The following is a 12,852-nucleotide window of genomic DNA, read 5'->3' on the forward strand; positions in this document are numbered from 1 at the left end:
TGCAACTTTAAAAAATAATTAGGGTCAGGGACGCCTGGGTGGCTGAGAGGTTGAGCGCCTGCCTTCTGCCCAGGGCGTGATCCTGGAGTCCTGGGATTGAGTCCCGTATTAGGCTCCCTGTGTTGAGCCTGCTTCTCCCTCTGCCTGGGTCTCTGCCTCTCTCTGTGTCTCTCATGAATCAATAAATAAAATCTCAAAAAAACAAAAAACAAAAAACTAGGGTTGGGGGTGGTTGGAGGGGGTGGGGATAGAGTAGGAATGGCAAATTCTGTTAATGAAGTTGAACGATGAGTATCTAGGAGTACCTTGTTTCTACTGTGTACATGTTTAAAATGTTTCATAATAAAAAATATTGTAAAAATTGTTATGTGCAAGGCACTAAGCAAAACATAGTATGGAAAAAAATTAAAATCACAGTACTCATGGTTTAAAACGGAGTTGGCTGGATAGGTCAAACATATTTATAAGTTAAAAAGAATTAACAGCTTTTAAGTAATGCAACGGTACACAAGGTAAAATAGTCAGAAGGCAACGCTCAATGACCAAATCCTAATAGAAAATGAAGACCCAGTTTGTGTCTAGGAAGGTAAGACAAGGCTTTCCAAAGAGGTAAGATGTACACTGTATTCCAAAAGCAGCTGTGCCAGATGTCAACATTTGCCCCTCTGGGCTCATTGTCTCCTTTTCTCTACTCTGCACTCTGCCCCAGGAGGTATTACGTCATTAGACTCCCTTGCCCTCTGGTTTCTGGTGGCGTTATTTCAACTGGGAGCCACGAAAGGAGACCAGAGGGAGGTAACAGAGTGAGATCAGGATACTCATTTCCCTGGTTCCCTCCCTCTAGGTCACTGGAATGGTAATGTTCCTCAGTGGAAGGCCATTCTCTTCAGGCAGAGGGCTTTACAAGACTCCTGGTTCTGGTACCTCTTCCTTGTCCTGATGCTGCTAGCTGCAGATGACTGCATTATCCCTGTGGTTTGCCTATACAAGTCCTACACCTTTATTATGAGTAACGGTAAATACAACCTCCTTGAGTGCCTCAGTTGCTCTTCTGGAATTCTGTTAACAGCAAAGGTAACACTGACAAGGAAAACAACCACATTATTGTATTTTCATAAACAAGAATAAACCTGCTATCTAGTGGTGATAGAGCAATATGGCTGAACAGGAAAGTTTACAGCAACAGGAAAGACTAGAGGCATCACCAAAGTAGGAAGCTTCTTGTTTGGAACCTTTAGACAAAGCATTAGACAAAAATAAATCACATCGCTATAAATAAACAAATATAAGTTGTATCCCAAACCATAGAAGTTCCATAAATCTTTCTCACTGAGTCTCAAATCCTTCCCAGACAACAGGACAGGTTTCTCCCGCTATCCAAAAGTAGAACCTTCCTATGAAATCTTTCAGAAGCCAAAGCAATCTAAAGTGAAGGAGGAATTGCCGTTAATTTATATGGAAAAAGTTTTGAGTGTTCCTCAAACCAAAAAATAACCTAAGAGGCTTTTCTGATACCTTAGGACACATCTTGCTAACAAATGCACAAAATAAATCAAGATAAAGCACAGATGCTCACAGACACAGTTCAAAACTCTGGCGCCTTGATGCTGAGATGCTGAGCGTAGTTCCAGGGGAAGGAAAGGAGCTTGGCGGGGCCACTCTTGTTGCTTGGGGTATGTGCTGGCTCTATTAATGGCTCACTGCAAAACAAACATTGAAAACTATTTTCGCTTTTCATCTTTTTTTTTGTAAAAGTGAAATCTTCGGATTTCTTTCAGTTAGAGAAAATAGGTACTTTTGTAGGTCTCATAAAAGCAAAGTGGCAGAAAGCAAACTGGAAAAGTGGGGGAGACCTGTATTCCACAGGCAAAAGCTTATAATTAATGTCTTTTCCAAGAAAACCAAAGTATTTCAGTTGTCTTTCTTTCCTTATAATTTACTACTTGGTTTCTTTGTACATCTAATTAATTCCTTTCAGATGCTGAGTATGGTTATCGTAAGTAAAATCAAGTTGAACAATTCCTGTGGTGGTCTGGAAATAGGCTGTAATTTTCTGTGTATGTGTAAAGGCAGTTTGGTATGTTATAAACAATACTTTCTTTCGGACTAAGAATCTGTTCTCTCCCAACTAGACCAAAGATTGTGTGAAATAATGGCCAATTTCCCATTCTCCTAGATTATCGTAATTCTAAAATACAGAACATTTGTTTTGCTCCAGCTAAAAGGCAGAAGTTCCTCTTTTAGAGTACCCTCAGTTAGCGGTGTGCCCTTAGGCAGGTCACTGTTTCTGTAGGTTTTATTCAGATTCCTCAGATGTAAAACAAGAGACTGGTACTAAATGAACTTTCATGTACCTGAATTATAAACTGTCTATAAAAAAAATTACCTTGAGACTGCTTACATATTATTTATAGATTTATCTTACTAGTGTCAACTATAATTTATTTGAATTAAGATCTCCTTAGCTTAATGGGATTAATTGCCATGAAGAAAAAAACCAGTATAAATATCATGAGTACATGAATTTCATAACCTAAAATTTCTTAGCTGGCATGAAGCCCGAGAGAAGATTCTAATTTGGCAGCTACCGTGAAGACATAAGGCCTAACTAACATGAACCAATATTAAGATTTAACATTTATTGAGCACCTACAATGTGCCAAGCACAGTGCTGGAGACTATAGAAATAAGAAAGAAGAAATCCTTGCCCTTGAAGCGCTCACCACCCAGGGAGCAGTGTCTATGTAGGCTTTGTGTCTTATTCATGTTATTTCTGGTAATAGCCTCTTTTTTGCAGGTAGGGAATCTGAGGCTCACAGATGTAAAGTAATAACTGGTTTAAGAATTGGAATCCACGCCTGATTCTAATTCCCCCTTCTTAATACATCAATTTCCCTCTAACATCTGAGGGGGAACAAATGCGTATAAAGAATCTGTACTAAAAAGAACAACAGTCCCTTACAGCTAGGCCGTATCAAGCATGTTAGCGTGTTTGATCTTCATAACTGTTAGCACAGGCCAGGTGGGTGTTACACAATTTTACAAATAAGGAAAACACTCAGTGTGGTTTAAGGAACTTACCTAAGGTTACATGGCTGTTAAGTGGCAGAGCCAATGTCTTTCAAATCAATTCCTGAAATTAACACAGTCCTTTGGATCAATCTTCAGAATTCAGCTGTGGCCAAGAATGAAAGTATATAATATCAAATATTTCTCTTTCTTGGTGAAACAAAATAATGATTTCTTTTGGCAGCGAAAATTTCCCCAATATTCTATGCAAAGTGAAACTCGGAGGAATGTGTATCACCCAATCCAACCATGTGATGCAAATTTACATAATTTCTCTCACAAGTAGACTTTATGATTTTGCACGAGTCAGAAAAACAAAACAAAAAACCCCAAACCTGCTCTGGAAACTTCTCCCGATAATTGAGCATTTTGTTTTAGTTCAGGATTTTTATCTAATCGATTCTAAATGCTACTTGGTGTGACTGGTACTACTTTGTAATGGAGAGGAATACACTGTGTGTTATTTTAATCTCCACCAAAAACACGATCTAGAGGATGATTCTGCAAACTTCAGACAGTTCTGCAAAGCACAATGGGCAATGAAAAGATAGGACAGGGGATCCCTGGGTGGCTCAGCGGTTCAGCTTGCCTTAGGGTCAGGGTGTGATCCTGGAGTCCCGGGATGGAGTCCTGCATCGGGCTCCCTGCATGGAACCCTCTGCGTCTCTGTGTCTCTCATGAAATTAAAAAAAAAAAAAAAAAAAAAAAGATAGGACACAGTAGATGGGCCTGTATATATCCTCTGACGCGGGTTCCTGCCCTGGTCTTACATTTCATTGCTCCTGTGTGTGTCTTACACTGGCCAGGCTGAGTCTCAAAAAAAAAAAAAAAAAAAAAAATCGAAGAATGCCTATATTCGTTTCACCTGGAATGCAGCTGCCTTATCGATTATGGTTAAGTAAACGGTTCATCGCCGGGGCAGAAAGCACGTCTTTGGTCCTCCCCTGAAGTCAATTTTTAAACGAAGTTAAGTGGGGTGGAGGAAGGAGGAAGGGGGCCCAGGCTTTCTCTTTTTTTAATCGATAACGCAGCCCCGTACCCGGAGTCGATCAAAGCAGATCAGAGCAACTGAAGAAAAGTGCAAGCTCAGGGAAGGAGGCGATAAATCCCCTAACTGCCTGATAGCGAGATGCAGACTGATAGGAAGTGCCAGGCCCCCGCGGCCCCCACCGGGCTGGCCTCCGGGCTGCGGCCGCCGCCGAGTCAGTGGCCCAGGCCCCCCCCCCCCCGCCCCCGGCCCCCGCGTCCCCTCCGGAGGCGCCCGCGGCGGACGCCGAGTTCACCGACCAGGACCGTAGGTAACCGGGGCGGAAGCCGGGGGAGGGGTGGGGGGTGGGGGGTGGGGGTGGATTTTCGGTACCAGCTTTTTTTCTACACCAAGAACTGGGCTGGGGCGACGGGGGCTCGAGGAAAGTCATCAGAGAAAGGAGTGGGCACACCGTCGTGAGCTTTTTTTTTTTTTTTTTTCTTTTTTTTTTCTTTTTTTTGTTTTTCCTCCACCCCGGCGGGCCTACGGCGGATCACACCTGCAGAGCACCTGCAGCGGGGGGAGGGAAGCGGCCGACAGCTGGCAGGCCCGCCCGGGGACACTCCCGGAGGGCGCCCCCTCCCCGCCCCTCCCCCCGGGTCCCCGCAGGCCTCGCCGGGGGCGGCGCGGAGCCCTGGAAGAGCACGCGGAACTAGCGGCAGGTGCCGAGGGCACCGGGCGGGGTCGGCCGGCCGCAGGGGAAGCGGGCGCCGCCGGAGAGGCCCGCGGGGGGGGGGGGGGGAGGGCGCACATGGCCGGCGGCGGCGCTACCTGCGGGCGGAGGGGCGGCCCCGGGGCGCGGTACCTGCGGTCGGGCGGCGCCTGCTGCTTCCGCGAGCCTCCTCTGGCCGGCCGGCAGCCCGGCCGTGCCCTCGCCCTCGTCCTCGCCCGCCTCGCTCCCGGCTCTTTTCCCTCTTTTCCCCCCCGCTTTTCCCCCTCCTCATCCGGAGCTCCAAGATGGCGGCGCTGGGGACGGATCACGTGAGCCGCGGGCAGGTCAGGTGACCCGAGTGGCGGGCGAGGGGGCGGGGCGACGCTAGGCTCCGCCCACGGGCATCCTGGGGCGCGCGGGCGGGGCGGGGCGGGGCCAGGGGCGGGGGGGCCCGGCGGGCTGGGGGCTCGCAAGGCGTCGGCCCTGTGCGGCGGGGGGTCACCTGGGCCTGCAGGTCTGTGTCTCCCCGCGCGGCCCCATCCCCCATCCCCCCATCCCCTCCCAGGTCGGCTTTCCACCCTGAGCACCGGCGCTGTCTTCAAGCTCAACGCAAGCTCAATGCCTGTGGATTTGTTCCCGCGCTTGTTGGGCTCTGGTTGTGTGTTTTTTGTTTTTTTTGTTTTTTTGTTTTTTTTTTTTGTGGTCTTGGTGCAAATGTAGAGGCCCCAGCTAGGCTTGTGGCCGGACTTGGGGGGTGACTGGTGCAGGGCAGGGCTTGCCCTGGGTCATCTGTTGGCTTGCAAGAGAGATTTTCAGAGAAAGGACTGCTCCTGGGGGTTAGGGCCTGGCTCGGCCTCTGGACACAGTGACACCACCTCCGGCCTTCCCAGGGCACCATGGTGGTCATCACTTGGCTCTGTTTTCATCCATGATGCATGCACCAGGGTTGTGAGCAGAGCAAAACACAAAGGGAGTGAGGCGTTTCCTCCAACCTTGCAGAGGATGCTGGACTGTTGGGGTGCATTGGGAGCTGCACAGAAGGGTGTTTGGGTCTGGACTCGGTAGGTGGGCCAGGAGCAGTAGGAAGGGAGCAAACCTGAGATTCCCGCCATGGTCATGGTTGGACTGGCCCTTGGACAGGTTTACAGGTCTTTGCAGTAGGCTGGACTCTCAATTTTCAAGTACCTAGCATCACTTAGGCACTGTTGGGGCAGGTCAGGAACTCTCCTTACTGTACCTCGGGATACAAATTTACCTGAATTGGGGAGGTTGGGAAATCAGGGAAGTTAGATTTCTGTTAATCTACAGAATTAGACTCCTTTGCCATTTGGGCCAAACAGCTAAGAAGAAGGAAAAATAAAGCATTGAGCAATTTTTTTTTTTCAATGAAAGGGATTGAGTGGAAGACTACCACCAAAAGGTAGAACGAAAAAAAAAAATAAGGAAAACCAGCAAAACATGAAAAGGAGAAAACAAAAGCAAACAATTAATGTGCAAATTTTCTTCCTTTCCTGAGCTATACAAACAGTCTTAGTTTATAAATCTCTGAAGAGAAAATTTTCTTTGGTGATAACCATAACGTCCGGGAACCCAAAAGTGGACGGAAGTCAGAGAATTATTTGGTCAGGGAAGAGGGCAAAAATAAAGCAGAGAAGTTGTGATCGAGGGTAAAATAAGGGGCTTCCCAACAAGAGATAGAAGAGAAGTTTATCTGTCTGAAGTTTCTGTGATAGTCTTTTCTGGAAGACACCAGTTATTTTCCATTGCCCTTCTTGCAGGGCAAGAACTTCCTGGCCCTCTTTCTGGTTCAGAAGTGTGGCCTGTGACTGGTGTTGGCTCATGAATCGTGTGTGGTGGGGGTGTCACCTGTATCCCGGAGCATTTAATTGCCAGCGCGGTTGCCTCTAGAGAACCGTTTTCCCACTGACTTGATGACCCGCAATGTTCAAAACGGTGGCCACGCTGGCAGCCTACATCTTGGCGTAGCAGCGACCGAGCTGCCCACAGTGGATAAGTAGCGTGAGGAAGTCAGTGATGCTTGGAGCTGTTTGTTACTACAGCGTGGCATAGCCACTGCGGACTGACATTCTTCCTCCCTACCCTGCAGTAACTGGAGGAGGCAGAGCCAGTAGAAAGAAACCAGGCAGGTAGTGATGTCAACGAATCAGGACCTTTATTCTGTAAGACACAGAACCCAGTAGGAAAACCCTGGCAACTTCAAAAAGCTGGTGGAGTAACCCCAGTAGTTTTCTTTCCTGTGCGAGAGCTCTCCAGAAAATTACAGTCAACATTTTTGAGTCAGAGGAATGCAAAGACATTCAGATGTAGTGAATGTCTTTGAGCCATTGAACTTGGGGTCATCCCACCCAACTCTTCTGAGCGCCTTCCCCTTGCCACAGAGTGTTATTTATCATGATTTAATTAACTGATCATAGTAAGATTTAGTGTTACAGATAGGAAACTTGCTTACTCAGTTCTCTCACACCTACTCTCTGGAATCTGATTCTGTCTCCAGATGAGAGATGACCCGGATAACTGGATCCCTATCTCCACATATCTCATTATTCCAGTTTGTGATCATTAATTAGTGGATGAGGTGAAAGGTTTTGCTTCTACAAGTATCATGGGCCTGTATCTTCTAAAGTGACCAAGGAGTCTGATAATATGTAGTGTGTGCTTGACAACCTAAACCAGAGCACGGTTTAAATTTTGCGAATGCTAAGGGCACCTGCAGGTGAATAAGTTGCCAAGGTGATGACTGGCTGTAAACTGAATGAGACACCAAACCAGTCGAAACTTGAGACCAACTTGTTCCCAGCCACGATACTTATAAAGGACACCTTGTCTTTGGTGTAATAAGATTAGATTAGATTTCTTTTGACAGGATTAATCGTGTAAGTCTTTGGCACAGCACAGAAAATTGGAGGAGACGTGTTAGCCTGTATTTCTTTTAGTTGTAATTTTTATCTTGACCTTTAAAAAAATATCCCTTGCATATACTGCCTCAAAAAAGGGAGAGATTGTGCAGGGGTGACGGGAGGCGGGGGGGAGGGGGGCCTGAAAGGAGAAAACAACAGAGTAGTGGTGTGAACTGAGAAGATAAACACAAACATTACCCCGACTTTCTGTTTAGGTCCAGTGGGATTGTGAGCAGGTGGGCTCCATTTTTCTGATGTTTTCATCCTGCCTGTAAAATAAGAAGTTCAATTTATCTTTTCTTTTCTTTTTTTTTTTTTTTGAGCTTCAGATGTCTGGTATATGGAAGTACAGAGTTTAATTATAGGAGTCCTCCGGATTCAAAATGGGACTTCATCATTAAGAATAATGGCAAGGCTTGATTTTATTAATGAATGAAAGGATTGCTTGATGTAAGTCAGAAGGAATGTAAGATTAAAAGACATGATATATTATTATATATACAGCTGTCAGTAATAAATTAACATTAGCTCTAGGTTCCCTACACTTTGCATCCTGAATATACACCTAGAAATACTTCATAATTACAGTTCAGTTCTTGAGAATCATCATAAATTATCTATCTGTCATTCATTCTCTGCTAAAAGCCACAGACCTACATTATTTCCACAACGCATTGACATCTAAAATCTCTGGTGCGACGAGGCACACATACTAATTTATTTCTTCCCGAGGGCCCGAATAAAGCCAGAAGGATACACCGTGATGGGCGGTGGCTGGGGCGGTTGGAGGAAGAGCAGAGGGCACCTGTTGTGAGAGTTAGGGTGTCGCTCTCGCTAACGTGGCTCATACTTACTTTCAGCTCAGCTGTTTGGGGTCTGAGCCACTAGCTCCTGCGGAGGAGCCCAGACTGTTCTAGCATCTAAAGCGGCCCTGTGGTCCAGGTGGTGATGGAACTCTGTATAGCCAGCCTTCCCTTAGCCCCTGGGACTGGCTCCTCCGCAGGACCTGGGAACAAGGACAGGACTCAATGGTGGTGACATCTAGTGGCTCACCTGGAAGGTGCAGTCAAGCCACCGAGCACTCCAGTGGGAAGTGGGACATTGGGGCCTTGTCATGCTAACCCAGGTCCGACCCCTGGGCCCCTCAATCAGCCTATGAAGTTGGTTTCTGGCAGAGATTCCCTGCATTCATGTTGATTTATGGTTGGGCTCCAGGAAAGGCACCAGCAGGCTGGGAGTGGAGGTGGAGAGGGGCTGCTTTTGAGGATGTCGGGAGGCTCCTTCCAGTCTGGTCTGCATATGCACAGGCTGGTGCGGTGGCACAGCGTGGCTCGGTGGAGCTGCCACGGAGCAGGGAGCTCGCCTCCGCCAGACTGTCTCTGCTTCGACGCAGACTGGGTATTGGAACGCTCAAGTAATTTTGAGTCGTCTTTGTCAATAAAGGCAGTCTCTTTTCCACAAGGGGAATGAAAATGAGATTCTGAGGCCTCCGGAGGGCTGTCTCCTTTGGTCACTTTATCTGCCCAGGAGCGTCAGCTGGGTTGGGTGGCAGCTATTTGCAATGTCCCAAACCCCGTTGACAGGTAATACCACCTGCTCCTGAACCGGACAATGTGATTATAATGGGATACCGTTAAATTCTTCTCGGAGAAGCGGTTTCCTTAACGCAGTGACCTTTATTGATGAGACGGGCAGAGGAAGAAAATGAAAAGCAGGAGAAGAAGATGGAGAAGGCCACTAAGAGGAGAAAGTAACTGCTAATCAAACCAAGAGGGCCTGGCTAAGGGGTAATCCTGTGACCTAACAACGTGTCGTTTGTTATTTTGACAGCTCCTCTTGAGGTGATAGACTAGGAGAGGCCACTGGCACCATCATTAGCTGGCTGGGAGTCCCGCTTCTTGCTTCTCGAAGACACCAGCAAAGGGACACCCGTGGACAGCCAAGTAGTGGTCTACCTTCTAGGGTCTTCAGCTCCGAGCTCCTCACATATCGTGGAAAACCAAGCATAAAGAACATTCTTTAGTTTTTGACCTTCTGGGAGGCTTCTTTCATTGACAAAGAGACATGAGCGAGAGAGGAAAGGGAAGAGGCACGGGGCACCCAGAGATAGTCCATGCTGCCGTGTCCATGCCCTTTCTGGCTGCGAAGCTCTGGCAAGTCGCAAGGTCGGGAGGGCCCAGCGGCCGTCTGTTGTGAGTTGGAAGTGGCACATCCAGAATCAGGCATGGGTGGGGCTTCAGGGCCCCTGTGAGGTTCCCGAGCAGGTGGCAAGACTCCCATGTCGTCTACCTCTCTCTTGCAGTGGTTCACACATCTGGGCCTCATGGAGGGGGATCCTTATGACCCTTGAGCTAAGTCTGTTTGGTGCATGGAAGGAAATGGAGCAACATGAACGGAGGTGTGAAGTGGGAGTGGACACGGGGCGTCTGTGTGGGTCTGCGTGGGGTGGGGGTTTTGCAGTGGGGGGGGGCAGGGAGAGCTTTGGCTAGAAGGGCGCACCAGGGCTGGGGCTGGTCCAGGCAGAGACAGGCATCAAGCATCTGTCGACGGCCTTCCTGGGGCAGGGCCCTCTGTTCGGGGCTCTGTTTGTCTTATTTCACACGTCTTTGTGGACTTAGCTCCGTGGTCATTAATTACATATGTAGTCCCTGCCTTGCCATCTGTCTACCCTGGTGGAGAATGAGTTCCAGGAGCCCAGGGAGCTTGTTAGTCTTGTTCATGGATATTCCCCCCTGGCCTAGAATAGAGCTTGGAATATAGGTACACTCAGTAAACATTCATTGATTGAATGAACAAGTGATTTCATTCAGCAGACACGCTCCGAGGCGTGGACCGTACTTGAGAAACTCCTTGAAAGCAGCCTTTTGGATTCAGCATCAGATTGGGAACCAAGGGCTTGGGAGAAAGAAAGAAGATGGCATTAGGGACCCGAGAGCTGGCCTCAAAGAAGCCCTGAGAACCCAGGCTATATCCTGGGTTTCACCCTGAGCTTCAAAACCAATTAGTGTCCACTAGCTGTGTGTGCTAGGGCAAGTTACTTAGCCTCTCTGTGCCTCTGTTACTCCATCTGTAAAAATGGGGACGGTGACACCTATTTCACAGGGCTGTTGAAAAGCTTGAAAGGCATCATGCGCAGGGAGCCCTGATGCACCTGACCCATGGTAAATGATTAATAAACAACAGCTATTATTATTGCAAAAGTTCAGATTGGAATGATACAAAATAGAAGGGAGAGATGGAGACAAGGGACACTGAACGAAGAGCACACAGCGTTTGGGGATAATTGGGAACAGGGTGTGCAGTGGAGGGCCGGTGAGCATCTCTGTTCGCTCATTGTGCCCTCACTGGGAAGCACAGACAGCTCTTGGCTCCAGCGCCCATGACAGAGGCAAGCACAGAAGTCGGGGGACACACGGAAAAGAAGAGGCCAGAATCATCCAGCTACTCTAAAATCAGCTCATCAGTTGTAGAAGTTGATGTGAGCCCAGTTAGTCATGTCACATATGACTACGTGGGTTTTAAGCCTATTTTTCCTAAACGCGGATTTTCTTGGCAACGGCATGCGCGCTAACACCCTAAGATTTAGTTACATTTTGGTTAAGAAGTCCAGAAGACTTTGGACTTGGCTTTGAAAAATTGAAAGTGAATTGAATTTGCATTATTTAAGTGGCTTATTCAGATTAACACTGCTATCTCTTCAGATTTAAAATTTCAAAGACTCAAAGATTTGATATTTCAGCAGCAACAATGACATCTAGGGGTTGGTTTCTACAGGTTTAATCTTAGATATATAGCCTCTGCATTTTGAAAAATAAGGGTGCTAACATGTTGATTCAATCCAAAATGATGTTGATTCAATCCAAAATGTCTGGACTGTGTGAACTTGGTTGATGGCTAGGGCAATGTTGATGGATCAGAGAAAAGAAAAATCTGGAAGTGGTTGCTGCTGTCATCTGAGAAACCTACTTTCCTTCTAGAATCACAAAACCTCTCATTTTGCTTAATATACTCATTTATAGATTCGTTTCCCACCCCCCTGACCTTTTAGCCAGAAATATGCCATGTTCCACTTTTCCCTGTGGATGACAGAGTTGCCTTCACTGCATGGAGAGGGGCTGGGGCCCCAGCTTTTAGCTCCTTCCAGTTTTTTCTGTTTCCATTCTTTGATGAGCCAAAGGAGTCTTTGACAGTTCTCCTCATCTCTACCCTATGTTTTTTACCAGATTCTTTTAATATATTTTTAAAAAAGATTTATTTATTGGAGAGAGAGTGAGTGCAACTGGGAAGGGCAGAGGGGGAGGGAGAGAGAATCTCAAGCAGACCCTGTGCTCAGCACAGCGCTGGATGAGGGGCTCAATCTCATGACACTGAGGTCATGACCTGAGCTAAAACCAGGATGTTTCACCGACCGTGACACCCAGGTGCCCCATCCATCCACCAGATTCTTTTAAATGACGGCTGGATCCTGCTCTCGACTTTCTGGCTTTGACTGTCAGGTTCAGAGGCAGCTTTTGGTCTGTTCTCAATCAACTAACAGTGTTGACTGGACACCTTCTGGGCACACTCTTGTCCGTGTGTGTGCGTCCTGCTGGGGTTCAGGTGGGAACGAGAGGGACCTACAAGGCGAGACACGTAGGTGAAGCCCGTGAAAAACTATTTAGAGGACACCAAACATACATGTTAATAGGAGATAAATTATACATGAAAACATCTATGAACATACTGGAAAAATTCACAAATATTCAGATGATATTTAAAGTTCCTTTCAGCATGAAATTTCTGTGATTTTTGTGCAGATTAAAATTAGTACCCTGTTATACTGATGCATAATAATGTTGGTGTCAGCACAAGAATTACAGTTCGATGTTTTTTTTTTTTTTTTTTTTTAATGTTCTAGTGAAAGTAATGCCAAGTAGAACCCATCTCCATGGGTGAGTATGAGTCGACTCTCAGCGTTGCCAAGCTGGGAGGGTCGTGTCTGGTCTTCAGAACCGTATAGAGTGGCGTGAAGGTAGTGAGACCCAACTGTACCCCTCTGGGGGTGCACGCCTCACCATTTCACTTTCTGATGGGCTGGAAAATCCTTTTTGTTTCAACCCTGCTGTTGGCCTTTCCTTTGCTCTCTTAGCCAGTCTGCCTCGTGTCCTGCCTTAGCAAGTGGAGCCAACAGAAGTGATGCGTCGCTG

The 12,852-nt window shown here is 47.1% G+C and overlaps 1 protein-coding gene and 1 long non-coding RNA gene across 11 annotated transcripts in view; one reads left to right on the top strand and one right to left on the bottom strand.

The window, feature by feature from the left end:
• The window catches only part of ZNF507 (zinc finger protein 507), a 39,462-nt gene extending 34,383 nt beyond the window's left edge, over positions 1-5,079 (bottom strand). For 2 of the 7 annotated variants that reach the window (XR_012009987.1, XM_072782834.1), the window contains exon 1: positions 4,902-5,075. Coding sequence is in view for 3 of the 7 variants with exons in the window: in XM_072782834.1 (XP_072638935.1) it covers positions 4,902-5,040 (139 nt within the window). In the remaining 4 variants the exon portion in view is untranslated. The other 5 variants (XM_072782828.1, XM_072782833.1, XM_072782832.1 and 2 more) reach the window with 5 other exon arrangements.
• Positions 3,950-12,852, top strand: part of LOC140608044 (uncharacterized) — a 317,427-nt gene continuing 308,524 nt past the window's right edge. For all 4 annotated transcript variants that reach the window (XR_012010001.1, XR_012010000.1, XR_012009999.1 and 1 more), the window contains exon 1: positions 3,950-4,367. This is a non-coding gene — a long non-coding RNA (uncharacterized lncRNA). The remainder of the gene's footprint in view (positions 4,368-12,852) is intronic.

The sequence above is a fragment of the Canis lupus genome, chromosome 1 (assembly GCF_048164855.1).
Source record: "Canis lupus baileyi chromosome 1, mCanLup2.hap1, whole genome shotgun sequence".
Taxonomy (NCBI): Eukaryota; Metazoa; Chordata; class Mammalia; order Carnivora; family Canidae; genus Canis; species Canis lupus.